Source organism: Lepisma saccharinum, chromosome 3 (assembly GCF_977018435.1).
Source record: "Lepisma saccharinum chromosome 3, izLepSacc3.1, whole genome shotgun sequence".
NCBI lineage: Eukaryota > Metazoa > Arthropoda > Insecta > Zygentoma > Lepismatidae > Lepisma > Lepisma saccharinum.
Window position 1 is genome coordinate 47,860,271 of NC_139231.1, and position 18,286 is coordinate 47,878,556.

Consider the following 18,286-nt stretch of genomic DNA (forward strand, 5'->3'; position numbering starts at 1 on the left):
CGCAAATGATTTCATGGGGCGCCATGGCATTCTCTCTTTTAGAATTCTTTTTCATTGAGATCGATCGGCATCCATGACCGACTAACGCCGCTTCCTAGCTAAGGCTCTGAACTTGACGAGACTGAGAAGGGCAGGGTTTACGAGCGAAGCGAGCAAGAAAATTTTACGAAATGTATTTTTATTTGCATAAAATTTGAAATTGAAGGGAGCAATTGCTCCTCTGTTCCCCCCTGCAGGTGCCATTGGCCGTCAACGTTTGCCCCCCTTGCGCCCCTAGAGTTGACTTCCGTCGAAGGTTTGGGGGTAATGCCCCCCCCCCTGTGGTTGCGCCACTGTGTGTGTGTGTGTGTGTGAACAGTCATTCATTCTCACAATTTGAAGAACTGGCAAATCTGGAACATACTCTAGACGCCTCTGAGGCCACGGAAATGTATTTCAGTTCCGATAAACGTCGATCTCCATACGAGGTTCTCAGAAATTTGTATTTCCCTTTGATGGATTAACGTTTCAAGATGTTATCAAAGGTTTCTACAACGCAAAAACGAGCATTTACGGAGCTACTATAGCTACGAGCGTTAGAATGTATTCCATAAACACTGCAGTGTTTTACTACAATTTTCTCTTTATTTCAAACAATGAACATCGTCACCAGCCAGCAATTATGAAGATCTTCATCGGCAGACGACGCTGATGCTGGATGATCCCGGATAAACGAACAATGAACATCCGAACGTAAAATGTTAAAGGGGTCAACTATAATCTATACATTTGATGGAATGATAGCACGCAATATGTGAAAACTAAGAATATTAGTAACTCTATTGAAAAGGAAGACTGAACATAATTGATTAACCTGCACTTTCTCCTCACTTAGCAGTGCTGCAAGTCGCTTCTTTATACAGCACTATTGTCCAAGGTCATTTTGATCGACATTGTTCGATTCTTTTTAAGTAGATTTTTTTTTATTACGTCGAATAATTTACTCCTTAAATCTTCTTAGTCAAAGTGAAAACTTTTCTAATTAATTTTAAAAACGTTAAAATATCTGCATCAGAATTGCGCTGTATAAATTACACAGTACTACTAAAGTCGCTGACTATTCATCATCGTATATAATGTAATGCGGTTAGAGTATACGCCTAATTCCGTAATCACGTATATTGCTGTTCACAGAGCTGGAATAATTTTAAGACATTTTCCCAAACAACTTCACGAGAAAACAATAGACTAATCTGTGGTTATGACGCATGCGTGTAAATTTTAATACAACGTAATAGTTAGGTTGGTGTTATAATGAAGTGACGTTCGTACAGTCACGGACACTGCCGGGTTGTAATGAATACATTGCCATTCAATGGAATCGTTACAACCCGGCAGTGTCCGTGACTGTACATATAAAATTCAGACGCGAAACCTTCCACAGGTGCACTGTCAAGAAACAGTCATAAACCCTTACATGAAGCATAAGGCAGGAGATTCATTGTGAACGGTCGGCACGGCAAGACAGAGCACAGCATGGCACGGCACAGCATGGAAAGGGAAGGCACAATACACGCCGGCATTGGCGAGTTCATTTAAAGGAAATCTAACTGGAAATAACCCATGAGCGTCCTATTCGACTCGTTTCTGCTCTGGTGGAGATTTTTTCTGTACTGTACACGCTCGTGTGTTGTTCTGTGAGAAAATGAGCAGGAAAGTGATGGATGTTTCACAGAAGTGCCCATTCCTCTATGATATACTTTGCCATGCTAGCAACTGTGTTCTTGTCACTCAAACTGCAATACAAAATGATCTTATAGATTTTCCAGAGTTGCCAACTAGAGTCATGGAATGACCTTTGGCAATAGGTGAAAGGTAGACGTTAGGATAACACCTTAGAGAAGAAAACAAGTTAAATAATATATTGGTGATGGTTCAAAGTACTTCTTGCCACTCCCCTGGATGTCGGTACAGTGGGATCCATGAGTATTACCGTGCAAATTGTCCATCACCATCTTGGTGAACTTTATTTGACCCAATATAAACTTCAAGAATTAAAAGAAAATTCAAAACAAGCTGTTGACAACTTCTGTACCAGCATACATAAAAATCCATCGCTTAAAATCACATAGGATGTAAAAGAAAAATTAATGAAAATAGTCATGGACAATTTGCACGGAAATACTCATGGATCCCACTGTACATGAAGAACAATCGTTATTTGCAGTAAAAGTTCCTTCAAAGTAGGTCAAATCCAGGTAGGCTCTCGTATGCCGTTACCGCTATTACCTTTGTCCCAAATACGTATCCTATCACTAAACTTCTTTCAAGGACATAATTTCACAGATATATATTTTTCACAATAGCGCAACCTATCTTGCACGATACGTGTTTGTTGCACCCAGTACAACCGTATACAAAACCCAACCTTCGTTAACAAAGTAATTATCTCTCTCTCCCTATAAAAAGAAAACAAGCCGAAAGTAGTTACCAAGGTGGTGTTTCTAAGGTGGGACGAGGGGCAAATTTCGATTCTGGTTCCAAATTTTTTAGCCTTTGGGGGCATAACTCCATAAGAAGTTACTGGAATATCCCCCATTGGAATATTTTCAAATACTTCACTGATAATTACCCTAGTAATCCCCATCCAACAGAATCTCATCATGAACGTACCAAGTCGGTAATATCAGGAAAGTCAATAGGATTTCAAAGCCAATAGCTTTGGAATCTAAGCTTTGGAAGTCTAAGGAAGGTCAATAACTTTGGACATAACAAAACGTTGTCAGAACTGTCAGAACAGGTCAATTTTTGATACGCTCTATGAATATTACTAATAATAATAATAATAATAATAATAATAATAATAATTTGGAATGCGTTAGGACCTATCTTGGTTCTCATACACTACAATAGCATAGCAATAGTTATAAGTATCATCACGAACCTAATAAAAGGTTTGTATTCTGCTTGTGAGGGGACAATGTAGGCCGTGCATAATTTTACACCTTCCGCTGCTGATTTACAAGAACTTGCTTTGTATCGACAATTAACTCAACCATAAAGAAGCCTTGGAATGGAGGATATGCCAAGTTTCGTATAGCAAAAATGATAAGAGAACTATATATTGCAAGAAATAATATTTCCTAAAGAAACAACGTAAATATTTCTAATCTAACCTAAGAAAACTTAAAAATATAACTAAATGAGTAACATAAATTATAATAAAACTAAAATAAAGAGAAAACTTCATGAAAGTTGAAACGTTAAAAAAAAAAACAATATAAGTTCTTCAAATCCAAATAAAATTCGGAAAGATATCACACGAATAAAAATACAACTTTTATTCTTATACATATTTTTTTCCTTCACTTTACAGAAATAAAAATGCACACGGGAACACCTCCAGGATCAACAGATAATCAAATTGCCATGTTGGGAGGTGAGTTGTTTTTATTTCAATTTCTTAGTAAAAACTAAGAATCGTTCTCCCAATTTCCAATGACATTCAACAAATCTATATAGTATTGAAAAGAAATGTTTCAAAAATTATTTTGCTCATAAAACAAGTTTTAAAAAATCTAATTTTGATTTAAAAAAAAAACATTTTGATAAGGAGGACGACTCTTATTATAATATATAGATTTTTATTTTTAGAAGTAAAATGCACATGCAAATGAAAAATATTATTTTGGAACTTACGTGTTCAGTTAATAGAATAATTTTAGTTTGTAATAGAAATTCAGCAAACACCTGCAACAAAATAAAGAGTATAAAAATACATAGTTTAAAATTTTAAACCATAGTTTTGATTAATAAATCAAAATTATAAATTGCAAACTATTATTTTCTAAATTATAAGTGCGTTTATTAGATAATAATTTTAGGCAGTCACAACTTAATATTAAAATACTAAATATTAAAAAATACAACATCCAATTTCTTATCCTCTTTTTTTTTGAAGTCTTAAGTACTCATATATTTTGTATAGACAATCTAAATATTAAAGTTTATAGTTTCTGAACATGCTAAACATTCATGACTTCATGTACTTATATATGCACTGTATTAGTGAATACTAAATTGAATTTTGTTTTATTTGGGTTAAAATTATTAAGGTATTATGAGACATGTTATTTTTAAAGGTGACGCAAATTTAGTTTCGAATACACGTTTTTTCTACATATGCACATTAAATATAATATATCCAAGGTAATAATAAAGCATGGGCACTTTCAGCTTTCCATAAAAAAACAACCGTTAAAAATACACACCTAGTGTGTGTAATAGGGTAGAATATGGATTTAAATTGATGCTTTTGCAATTCAGTGGCGTGCCCAAGGGTGGGTTGGTGGGGGTTATAACCCCCCCCCTCTCCTTTCCTAAAAAAACATAAAATGCAGGAAAAGATGGCAAAATGATGGCACACACGATTAAAGTCATTTGAATTATTGGTTCCGGGCCTTGTCTGTGGTAATCAATTGCTCCAGATCAGATCACTTATGTCATAATCAGTCCGTTCCAGGTGGAAGGAACAATTTCACTCTAATCCAAAAGGGATGGTGACATAACAGACCTACCAGAGGTACATCCTTAAGCAGGAAATATATTCTTAACGGTCAGAAAGGCACCGTTTCCCAGTACACGTCATGGCTCGGCACAGGCGAGAATCGATCAAACTGACTTTTAGTAAATTAAATGCAAGTTAATAATAATTAGGAGCGCCCAGCTCGGTTCGACATACATCGGTTTATAACGGCATGTGAGCAGACGGCAGATATGCCTCCCCGAGAATTAAAACCGCGTTGTGAGAATTTGTCCTCAGCGGACAGTACTATATAGACCAAAGTTCCCTAATCACAACAAAGAACACATCTTGTGATTAGCTTTCTCCATTGAAACTGTGAGCTGGTCCGATGTCGTGCCGAACAGTTCATAATAAGTTTCCTGAAACAGGAAGTCCGTCATGACCGTGAACAGAGCGACATCGAAATGGTTCTTCCCATACGCAGACGACTTCACGATGCGACCTGTAACAAGGCAGGGGAAAGTCTACTCCATATTCTCTCCCTGGTGACCCTTTGCTGCCAGTCCAAAACCCTGCTTCCAGATACCACTATGCACTTGGACAGCCGTACATTGAATATCGCTCCAGTCTTCTTGAGGTCCGAGCAAATCCATGTAGGTGGAGTAACCTGACAGGCATAAAGGATGTTTTCGGTCTGGTGCACAAAAGAGAGGCTCTCTGCTGCAAACTCTTACCTTTGACCCTTTGTACGGGTTTGATAACGGCGGTTTGATGTTGGGACGCGGGCGCGTCATATCCTGCAAGACTTTTAAGCACACTTCCAAACACAAAGGTCAACAATGGAAATTCAATTACCATAATTTTCATTTAACACGACAGGCAATTACTGTATATGACGCGGTGGGCATTTCGCACCGTTTTAATTACAAACGTAATTGTGAGAGCGACTATAAAATAACTCAATAAAAACTACTTTTTTACAAAGCACGGAAAGCCTCAGCATCCAGGATCAAGTAATTTCCTCACAAAAGCCCTGCAATTGCGCAGAGCCGGAAAGCTTTTGGCATGGAAAACACATTACCCGATGCCCGTTTTCATTAGGGTCAAACCGACGCTCTTTCGCATGGTAAAATGCACCTTGACAATTACGTTTTTCATAACAGAAGATGCCGCTTGTGCGAGCGTTAAAAAACTCTGTCGGGGGGGCTAACCCATCAATTTTGCTGGATTTGATTACGTGGGGGGTGAGAATGACGTAGATGTGCTTTATGGAATGGATTTGGTCTCTATTTTGCAAAAAGGTATAGCTCCCCCTTGAAATTTTAAGCAACAGAAACGCCTTTGTTATATGTTAAGTAGAACGTTCCGCAATTTATTGGATGTATGTTGGGTTACGGGTTCGATCCCCGGCGGGGAAGATTCGGGATTTTTTTTCACCGGTTCAAGCGGTGCCCACCCAACTTCTTATAAAGTGGGTACCTGGAGGAAACTCTGGGGGGTAAAGACGGCTAGGGGCGTGGTGCTGATCACATCACACCCACCTTCGGCCGTGATCAAGAAAGTGTAGGGTCCTAACTCCGCACCCCCTATACGCCTTCATGGCGTGGTGCAAAGCACAGGGGAGCATACATGTTGGGTTCAGCATGTAATTAATAGATATTTACATCCTGGTTTGTTGGTTTGCGCTGGTGTTGTGGTGCGTGTGTTACCTGAGATCTGTAGCTCACATTAGGACGTTTTATTGCAATCAAAGACAATACATCTCATCTTCATAAAACTTGGATGATTAAACCTGTCGACGATTGGCGACCTTCAATGGTAAAAAGGTACAGGTAAAGTTCACCGTGCTTATAGCACATGCCATGAAGGCACATTTAGAGGATGTGGGGGTAGGGTACCACAGATTCTAGATTTCGTCCATTTTCGATGTGATGTGATCAGAACCGCGCTCCAGCCGCCTTTACCCCGCAGGGTTGCCCTAGAAACCCATTGATTTGAGGCTGGGTGAGCCCCAGAGCCGCTTTATGCAAGAACAAGGCCGGAAAAATTCCGACCTTAGACCACCCACCCCAGTAATGGACCTTGAATGGCAAATCTCCAATAGCAACTACCGTAGCAAGTCTCCAATAGCAAGACCGTACTTACATTTCAAGAATATCAGATAACATTAGAATGAGAAATGAGCGATAAAGAATGAACAAGAAGTAGTGAGATTACTTGATTATTTTAAAGACAAATTTTACAGCTCATAATGTACCACACATACATATTCTTATTCATAGAAATGATTGAAATTCTATTATCGAGATAACTATTCCAAGTATTCAACACGAGAGATTAATTGCGACAGAAGTTCTTTCCCCTCTAGGATCTCATTTAACTAACTTCTATTTGTATACCTTTGTATTCTAAGTTCTTGAAACAAGCCTATTTCTCTAGGACTGTGTAGAACTTGACGCAAGTTCGTAGATTCTATTCGGAAGACAGACAAAACCTATGCATTTCATTGATAAAAGATTCCACTACAGCTTCAGAATTAATTCGATTGTCAAAAGGTTTCAGTTGAACCTACGTAATGAAATTCTATTGAAAGTTTCCATTTTTAGATTAACTAATAGTATAACTTTTCCTTTCTGCATATTTCCACGTTTATATCTTTCTTAACAAGATAATCAGAATGTAACTTATTTACTCGTGATTTAGAACAGCATGAATACGTATAGTGACACGTGTATACAGACGTTCCACTTTCCGCTGTCACACAAAACTACTAGGGGATGTAGAATTGTCCTGCTTTCGCAAATTTTACCATTAATTTCCTGCTTCAGGAGAATGTTATTTAGAATAGTTCAGTACTTTACCATTGGATGGAGAGTGTGATAGAACTACAGATCATAATATACATACATACGCACACACACAATTCAAAATTGAATTACAGGTCCTATAACAAAGTAGATCTTATCAAATATTTTATGTGTACAAATCTGTTCCACGTCCCTTCTATTTTAAGACACTACTGTATCCGTTTATTTCTTCGCCCTTCGGAAATAGATGGTTATAAATCAAGCATAATATGGATTCTGAATTTTATAAACATTAACATTCCATCACGAATACCTTCTGGTTCCTCTCAAAGTGCCGGATGAATGAGTGTCAGTGAAAGCAGAATTATGGTAATGTCTGAATATAACCGATAGCTAAATTTAAATATACGCAGCAAATCCCATAAAACGTGTCTCTCGAGTTAGGACACTCTTCGGGTTTCCATCATAAATCAATAATCGAATTATTTGAATTTATAACGAATGAAACAACTCGAATGCCGTGAAACACGTAAACAGCACAAAACTTTTATGTGATGTCCAAATTAAATGTTTTTGCTTTCGGAATGGGTGTCAGTCATTTGTTTTTGAGGGAGTAAATAAATACATAATGTTAAGAGTTAGTTGCAATAATAATATATTGATAAATTCCCGCCCGATATCAACCCAGAAACTAGACCAACAGTCTATGCTTGTGACATATATTTCATATCCGCTACTTTAGCGGCTGAACGCGTTGAGTGGTCGACTTACAATCTCACTACCGAGGATTGCAAGTTCGATCCTTGGCCTTTGCATGGGGTGTCTGCTTCTTTATGAGTGACTATTCATCAGTGTAATCTAATCATTCGTCTTCATCGTCGCGATCGGGTTATAGGAACATAACAAGCGAGGACAAATAAGATTATCATGAGTTAACTTCAAAATTACAACGTAATGGTGATTTGGTTGGATTGTGGCCACTCAGATTTGTAAAAACATGAAAAATTCTCCGAAAAAATCTAATGATAAGGATGACATCTCACCATACAATGAAGTATTAGGAGTATCCTTCTTGGAAAACAAGCAACTTCTCTTCCGAGCTGTGAACCATGGAAAAACTGCATTCTTGGAGGCAAACGAGGGTCTGGCGCTTCGAGCCACAGCCATTATATAATACTGTGTGTTGTGTTTTGCCCGTCTGTGTCCTGAATGCTACTTTACAGGCTCAGCTTTTATTAATGGCGTAGAGAGTTTTATTCTTCGTCGTGTTTTAATTTCTTTATAACGGGCTTCTTGCACTGTTTTTGAAGAAGTTTTTAGTCTCTCCTAACCTTTTTAATGCGTTGTACAGTCCCGGACACTTCTGGGTTGTAATAAGCCCATTAACCTTCCATGGGTTTGTTACAACCCAGAAGTGTCCGTGACTGTACATGTCCTGTGCAGGTTCCTTTACAACCTTGCGGATTTAATCTTTCTCAGGGAGTTCGATACACTCCTTTAAGGATTTAAGATAAGATAACTTTTCCCAGAATATTCTAAAGGTTGCAAAATTGCCATATGTGCCGATGTACCCAAAAATATTTAATTCATTCATTCTAAAATATTTGTTAATTCACTGATTTTGAATTTGTTTTGTTTATGCTATAGGGCATATGTTCCCGTATTCATTGATTGATTGATTGAGTTGGTGTTTTTTAAGTCCACTTTATGCACAGTAAGACTGATCGGGACTGGACCTACAGTTTAAAGTGGGATCCGAACCACTAAGTGCCTCCACCTGGTACCGAACCCTGGACCCCTTGATTACAAGGCGACGACTCTATCACTGCGCTTTATGTTCCATTATTAAGTGTTGGCGCATTTTTTTTAATAAACAAACGATCACCAATCAATGACTGAATATTGGTTATGACACACCTGCATATACCTGCCTTGGCCGCTTTGCTTCATATTTGTGATCATTTCGAAATGGAGTGATATTCGTTACTTCGACCTGAGTAAATCTGAAGCCCTTAGCTCGGTACATCTTCCTTCAATACGCCAAAACTTGCTACTTAGCATAATGACTTCGCAGCAATTTAAAACTCATAATTACGAGCTGGAGGCTCCAGTTGGAAGCTGGAGATCAAAGAAGATGCTAGCACACGTGCCTTAATGCCAGAGTTATGTTACTTTAAGCAAGTTATTTCCAGCGCCACGGCGACGAATAGCTTCTGGAGATTGCCACGGGAGGAGCTAGTGACGAACCTCGTGCGCGGAGGAAATGAACCAGGATCTCTAGAGACTCCGGAGATAAATCCGTAGCCGGGGAGACACATTAGCTCCGAGATGCTTTCCGGCGGTAGAAACCGGTGCATTATGGGAAGAAAGCTTTGAAGGGAAGTGTTTTGTTAGGTCTGGGACGCTGGGTCGTGTCCTATCGATGCGCTTCCCAAAAGTGGAGACTATTATTGAGTACGTCCTTAATATGTCTCTTCCTTTACTGTCTTGTTTTTATTTAGAATATTTTAGTCGCTTTTCTGCCTATCGGGTCAATCGCAACGATGATGAGGACCTGATGAAGTGGATGTTGAACCAAACACAATGATACGTCCACATAAATTCGAATCTGGAACCTCTGGCTTCGTATGATGTTATGCTAGACACTCCACTTGATATGTCTGTGACTGTACAAAGTTTAGATACACTAGTCACCCAAGAATGAGTGGCAACACTTACCACATCATTACCTTCAGTTCTAGATTAAATTATCATTCCCATAAACAAACTTTACGGCAGTCTAAATATCACAAGATTGGTTTATTTGTTTTATTTTACTTTGCTCTTCTGCCACATTTGGCTAATCGCGAAGATGAGGATGAGTAATGGCATGATCAAATTGATGAAGGCACACTCACATGCCCAGGCCGGAATTCAAATATCACAAGTGTCCCAAATTGTAACAACAATAACAATTAATTGTAAGATAAAAATTCGTTCGTTCAATTTTCAAAGATTGCATCATTGTTATAGCCTATAGACTCGGTAACTATCTTCGTTTCACTTCCTTGTTAATACTACTAGCATTTCTAGTGTGGTACGAAGCAAAAGCTAGTACAAAGGTGGTCATACCTGTATGCCTGCCTGTATGCCTGTCTGTTCGTCTGTCCGTGTCAATTATCTTTATCTCGTAGCTACCAAAGGTTCAAGGACGAAATTTAATGAACGGGTAGAATTTGTTAAAAATAACAAAAAAGAAAAAAAATAGCCGGTCGACCATCTGCCCATGAGAGGCAACAATCGATCTTAATTGGTCTGTCGATATCTCGAAATATGAAATCAATCAAGTTGAACATAATCCAAATGGTCTCTCTATGACAGTACGATAATCGAAAAACAACAATCGGCTATTGTATATTCGAAACTATGAAAGTTGTACTTATGGGACTTGGTTAGTTGAAAGATGTTTAATGAACTGGTTCTGGTTACCTATCGAAGTCAATTGGCGCGTACCAGAAAAATTACTTGTACAAAGATAACATTTAGTACACTGAAAATCTTGACCGGTACTATCTTACTGCGATAGAATTTATTTCAGTTGACGTTTGTCATTTACTGTCTGTAGATACCTTGCACGTATCAACATGAAAGAAAACTAGCATCTCTGGGTATGACGCCATATTGTCTATCTTACCATAGGGCTGGAACAACGGATATAGCAACAAATTCGCATATGATACAAGTCCTTTAATTCACTTGGTATTGTATAATAATTAAATATGTTTGCACACTGAAGAAATACAAAAAGGCCCACATCCGATAGGCTAGCTAAAATGTTCTCCCGCTGCCGCGAGCCGACATGCACCATGCCGCTGTGTTCGAATATCACGCTCCCAGAATTCCGAGTTCTTGCAAGAAGCTCCCAGCGGGAGTAAAATAAAAACAAATGAGGAGCGGAAAGCAATACTATTTACAATCTTCAACATTCTCCCCCCCGTTGGAATGCACAGCATCCAAACTAAATCATGAAAGTTCAATTGATCTTCCCATCTGGAAGAGGTACAATCTTACTGAGAGCCCTTCGGTACACTCCATCCTTGGTGCGAACCACGGCTACACGAACTAAATTGTCTTTCCCTGGAAACACTTCTTCTATAATGCCCATTTTCCAAGATAATGGGGGTAGGTTGTCTTCTTTCAGAAGCACAAGTAGTCCTGGTTGCAGGTTGGGCTGCGTGGTTGTCCACTTCTGACGCTGTTGCATACCATGAAGATAATCTCGGGACCAGTTTCTCCAAATCCTTTGATGAAACTGTTGAACTCGTTGCCACCTGGAAAGTCTATTTTCCTTGAGATCACTTAAGTCTGGTTGAGGAAAGGAAGTTAGTGGACCACCAATAAGAAAGTGGCCTGGAGTGAGGTAATTAAATTCTTCATGAGAGTCAGGTAAGGATGTAAGAGGTCGAGAGTTTAAGCAAGCTTCGATTTGGCACAAAAGAGTTGACAGCTCTTCGTATGTCAGTACAGCATTCTTGGCGACTCTACGAAGATGGTACTTCATGGATTTTATGGCGCTTTCCCAGACACCACCGAATGATGGGCTACGTGGAGGTGAGTTTTTCCACTGAAAGTTTTCTTGTGCTGCATACCTTTGAATGTCTTCACTGAATTCTTGCGATTGAAATAGCAATTGAAGTTTCTGAAGTTCGTTCTTCGCTCCTTGAAATGTTGTGGCATTATCGCTGATAATGGTGGAACACTTGCCTCGCCTTGCTGTAAAGCGTCGCAATGCTGCTATGAAAGCTTCAGAAGTAAGGTCTGTTACTAGCTCAAGATGTATTGCTCTCGTGGCTAGGCACGTAAAAAGAGCTATGTAGCATTTCTTTGTGATTTTACTCCTGATTGACCCTACTTTGATGACGTATGGTCCGGCATAGTCTATGCCCACATGATTAAATGCCTTGCTAGGTGTAAATCTGATGGATGGGAGCTGTCCCATTAGCTGTTGTGCTGCGGATGCCTTCAAACGATAACAAGTTAAACACTGATGAATGATTTGCTTAATAACTTGTCGTATTCTAGGTATCCAGTACCTTTCTCGAATGGATGAGATTAACAATTGGGGTGCTGCGTGCATCAATCGTTCATGCTCTGATGCAATTAGTAGACGGGCGAAGTGACTTTTTGGATGCAACATGATTTGATGCTTGCTGCTGAATTCCAAGTTGCTATTTTCTAGCCTACCTCCGACACGAAGAATTCCCTGATTATCCAGAAAGGGGCGTAAGTCCTTGAGGATACTTTTGTTGGATACTTGCCCTTTGGCAGTGAGATCATTTATCTCTCGATGAAAGAACGAAATTTGTGTCATAACGACGCACGTTTGAGTGGCATCTTCAATGTCAATTGAAGTAAGTGGATCGCATTGTTTGTTACTTGCATTTTTACAATTGCGAATGAATCTTTTACAGAGCGCTACAATCCTTAACAATTTGAAAAATGTAGAAAAATTGTTTATTATTGCCTCTGATTGCAGATGAGACACCAGTGTGGTCACAGGAAGCTTTCGTTATTCAGGAACATCTTTGTTGTTAAGACTTGTGTCAGATGATGATGATGGCCAGCACGTTTCATCTTCTTGCAACCAAGCTGGACCATGAAACCATACCGAATGATGATGAATATCTTGAGGTTTAACTCCACGGGAGATTAAATCCGCTGGATTATCCTTGGACGAAACATGTCTCCATTGATAAGTTTGAGTAAATTCTTGAATTTGCGCTACTCTGTTGGATACAAAAGGCTTCCATCTGCTTGCTGGCGATCTGAGCCATGCCAGAACTATTTGTGAATCTGTCCACAAATAAACATTGTCAATATTAAGTCTCAAAATTGGGAGAGTCTTGTTGAGTAATTTGGCCAATAAGACTGAAGCGCACAGTTCCAATCTAGGAAGAGTGGTTTTCTTGATCGGGGCGACCCGTGATTTTGAGCACAGTAAGTGAACTTCGGTGTAACCTTCTTCGTATGCTGAACGAACATACAAGCAACTGCCATAATTTTTCTCCGGTGCATCGGAAAAGCCATGGATTTGTATATTCTTGACACAACCAGGTGTTAGGATGAAACGTGGTATTTGCATTTCACTGATGACTGGTAGCTGAGAATGAAGATGAACCCATTCAACTTGCAGGCTTTCTGGAAGTGGATCATCCCAGTTTATATTGTGAAGCCACAACTGTTGTAAAAAATACTTATACATTACAGTTACTGGTGAAAGTAGTCCAATTGGATCAAACATCTGGGCAATAACACTGGCTACTTGACGTTTGGTTGGTTTGTGTGACATCATGTTAACAGACTTGGCTCCAATGTTAATCATGAAAGTGTCTGCCGAGGGATTCCATGAAATTCCTAGAGTTTTAACACCTTCGGTATGAAAATGAATTAGATTTTGAGTCTCTCTCAGTGATTCTGGAATAGCGTTGAGTACTTCAGTGCTGTTGGAGCACCACTTTCGTAAGATGAATCCTCCTCTTTTCAGAAGTTCTGAAAGATCTTGGTAAAGTTGTAACGCACCTTGCACGCTACTGCTTCCTCCAACGTAATCATCAACATAGAAATCACGCTGCAACACTTGACATGCGTGTGGGAAGTTAACTGCTTCATCTTCGGCTAACTGCTTCAGACATCTGGTTGCTAAAAAGGCACTTGATGTAAATATAGAAATACTGTTATGAGTTCCTGAGGAGAGTTTCTCCACAGAATGCATTGCAGTGGCCTGTCATCTGGATGTATGTGTATCATTCTATACATCTTTGTTACATCAGAAACCAATGCCACCTTGTGAGTTCGAAATCTCAGAACAATGGAAAACAAATCTTCCTGTATGGTAGGTCCAACCATTTGTATGCTATTTATTGATTCACCGCTTGTTGATGGCGAACTCCCATCAAAAACAACACGTATTTTCGTTGTACTGGAATCTTTGAAAACACAATGATGCGGAATGAAAAATTTTGTGCAGTCATTTGTTTGTACATCATTTAAATTTCCTATGGGCTCCATGTGTCCCAACTGGTAATATTCTTGCATAAATTCTGTATAATCAGCCTTTAATTGTGGTTGACGTTGAAGCCTCGTTTCTAATTGGTGAAATCGAGTTAATGCAGAGTGCGAGGAGTCACCTAACACTGAACGATCCTTACATAATGGCAGCCTGACCGTATAACGGCCACTTTCATCTCGTGTTACATTTCGCTGAAAATGTTGCTCGCAAGCAATTTCTTCTGGTGATTGCAGTTTCGTGTGGATCTCCTCTATGATCCAGAACTGTTGGAGTTGCGAGCTGAGAGAATCTTCCTTTCTCGTGAAAAATGACCTAGTAATACTGTTGCTAGAAGATGTTGCTGGAATATTCCCTGCAATAATCCATCCAAACTCTGTGTCTTGAAGAATGGGGAAATTTCCTGGTTTTGTTCTCTTTTCAGGCTTCATAACGGTAAAGAAAACCTCTGCACCAAGCAGAATCTGTATTTTGCCCGGCGAACAAAAGCTTGGGTCTGCTAAACGAATATCTGTTGGAATGTTCCATTCAGATGCATCAAACTTTTCTGAAGGCATTAGTCCTGTAATGGTTGGCAACACTGAGCACGAAATACTTGTCGTAAAATTGCTATTATTAGATCTCAGACGGATCTCTACTGAATGACTCGATTCAGCTGACGAATTGTTGATTCCCTGAATGGGAACTCGATGCTTTACCTTTCTTAGACGATTACTTTGAACAACGTCTTCAACAATGAAATTATTCTGACTCGCCGCGTCCAAGAGAGCACGACAATTGACCCAATTGCCCGCTATATCTTGTACTTGAACAATTGCCGTAGCAAGTAACACCTGTGACGCGCTTTTCTGCTTAATTGAACAATAAGAAACCTGAGGTGCTTGATCTGAATGCTGTGAAGAATCGCTTGTATTGTTTACCATCGATGTGTTCACGTGACCCCCAGATGACATTTCTCGTTGCCGGTTTACATTGGATGTACCTTCATCTACATGAAGTAAAGTACTATGCTTCTGTTTACATCGCTTGCACACTCCATATTTACACTGTGCCGAAACGTGATTGTTGCTGCTAAGACAGTTAAAGCATACGCGATTCTCACGTAAAAATTTATACTTTTGTGAAATAGAAGCTTTCTTAAAGGCTTCACACGAAAATAAGCGATGTTTGTTTGCTTTACAAAACATGCACAATGAAGAATCTGTTGTGACATATGACTTCGAAGATTGTTGACATTTAGCACTGTACTGTTTGTGCATATTTGTAGATGATTTTGTTGCTACCTTGTTACCTTCACTCGTAACTGGATTAATCTTTTCAAGAGCCTGGCATCTGTGCTCTAGAAAACTAAAGAGCTGATCTAATGTGCTAAATTCAGTATCATTACTTTCTAGTTCAAATGCTCTTCTCGTTGCAGGGTCGAGATTTGAAACAAGATGCTGAACTAAAATTATATCAGTTAACGACATGTTGTCAGCTATCATTTTGAGCGCTGAAATAGAGCTAACTGCAGTGTTTGTAAATGCACGAAGTTCCTGACAATTCTCCTTTACAACTGGATTGATATGTAAAATATCATTTACATGTGAGACTGCAATCAACCTTTTATTGTCGTATCGCTCATTGAGTTGCTCCCAAGCAATAGCGTAATTTGCTTCTGTCATTGGCAAATTTTGAATTAGATGTAAGGCCTCGCCTTTCAACGATACGCGCAAATACTGAAACTTCTGAACATTTGAAATATCTACATTGTTGTGTATCAGCGATACGAACGTGTCCTTGAAAGACACCCACTGCGTGTAATTACCGCTAAAATGTGGTAATGCAATTGCCGGCAGTTTCACTTGCGTATTTGAAGTTTTAGATACACATTTGTTTTTTACACATGTTGCTTTATCATGGTTGTCAATTAATGTTTGCATCTGTGATTTTAAATCGAAATACATTTCTTCGATTTCATTCCTTTCCGCGTCGTGCTCACCCTCGGTTGTTTCTGATTCTATTGTGTCTAGAACGCCTTCCAATTTACTCCAGATAGCATTTACATGTTCCATGCGGGTTTTTATTTGTTGTATTTTAGCTGAGGATTCGTCGTAAGTACTGACATACGATTGAATGCGTATACGTTTCCCTTTGTGGGAGCTTCTTTCTTTGATCAATGCTCTTACGTTTGCCATGCTTGCAGAGAAACGAAACTGAATGCAGAAATAAACACAATAATACAAAAGGCTATGAAACAATGAAGGAAAAGGAATGTTATAGGAAACCAGACTTTTGTACTCACCGCTGCCGAAGCTAACACACTTCACGGGGAGTTGATTGTTGATTGTGTTTTTCTCCGCAGAGCTTCATTGTTGATTCCGACGAAAATCGTAGAACGGAAGAAAAGTTCAAGGTCAGCTATTGCTTAATGCGTTCGCGAACGAGAGTTCCTGAAACAGCTGATTCCACCGTACCGTGACGATTAATGCTACTTAATCGCAACCGAGTTCAAGGTCACTGCAAAATTCGTTGTAACGATGTTCGTTATGAAAGCGCGGAAAACATGTATCTGTGCAAACCAAAAACACTGTTTGTTCTGTAACACTGTCACAATTAGCACTGTCACAACTGATGATCACTGACCTGCACGAAACAAACTGTCACTATATCCGGAATGCGGAGGACCATAAATGTCTGTAGATACCTTCCACGTATCAACATGAAAGAAAACTAGCATCTCTGGGTATGACGCCATATTGTCTATCTTACCATAGGGCTGGAACAACGGATATAGCAACAAATTCGCATATGATACAAGTCCTTTAATTCACTTGGTATTGTATAATAATTAAATATGTTTGCACACTGAAGAAATACAAAAAGGCCCACATCCGATAGGCTAGCTAAAATGTTCTCCCGCTGCCGCGAGCCGACATGCACCATGCCGCTGTGTTCGAATATCACGCTCCCAGAATTCCGAGTTCTTGCAAGAAGCTCCCAGCGGGAGTAAAATAAAAACAAATGAGGAGCGGAAAGCAATACTATTTACAATCTTCAACATTTACTCTTTCTGTATAGCATCAGTAGCTTTTGAGACACTTCTGGCTAATCATGACAATGAGGTGAATGACACAGATGAAACTGATGAACACTCATGGCAAGTCGGCACTTAAACTCGGAACCTTTCATGCGAGACCATGAGTCGACCAGCCAACGCGTTCAAAGTCATCGAGCTGGTTAGTTGCATGGAAAGGTAAACGTTAGTAACCCTTACTTTCGCGTTTCACCGATGGCGTAGTGGTAATGTCTTCATCTTGCAATCAAAGGGTCCCGGGTTCGATAACCGGTGAAGGCATGGTGGTTCGAATCACATCCCATTTCAAACTGTAGGTCTAGTACCGATTATCCTATCTGTGCATAAAGTGAACTTAAAAATAAACTCAAACTCAAATTCCCCTTAATTTCATAGTGCTTTCCATTCGCGATCTGGGCAACACATTTTTTTTTTTTTTTACCAAACACTTTATTGCTATGAATACAAGAAAGCACGAATATAAGACTCATTCTATGCAAAGTTCTTATTGGCCCATTCCTAAATACCAGGTGGCGCAAAAGTCAGTTTACACAAAAAGCACATTCACAATAGTATTACGATAGGTTATGTGCTTCTTGTACTAAGTAATACTTTTTAGTTATACGGTTGGGAACATTGAAAACAATGCCACTTATTCAGATCACTGTTTGTATTGCAGCAAAATGGAGCTCCTCCACATTATGGACGTGATGTTCGATTTTTTTTAGACGACACATTTGAAGAGTGGATAGGACGCCGTGGTACAATTGATTGGCCTGCGCGTTCTTGTGATTTTACGCCATGCGATTTTGCTTTGTGGGGAATTGTTAAGTATATGGTATACTCATCATCACCCGCAGATTTGGATGCACTGA

The 18,286-nt window shown here is 39.3% G+C and overlaps 1 protein-coding gene across 1 annotated transcript in view; it reads left to right on the forward strand.

The window, feature by feature from the left end:
• The window catches only part of LOC145985778 (lachesin-like), a 423,684-nt gene that overhangs the window by 349,328 nt on the left and 56,070 nt on the right, over positions 1-18,286 (forward strand). Inside the window, exon 8 of the mRNA XM_083119859.1 lies at positions 3,356-3,418. Coding sequence (XP_082975985.1) covers positions 3,356-3,418 — 63 coding nt within the window. The remainder of the gene's footprint in view (positions 1-3,355; positions 3,419-18,286) is intronic.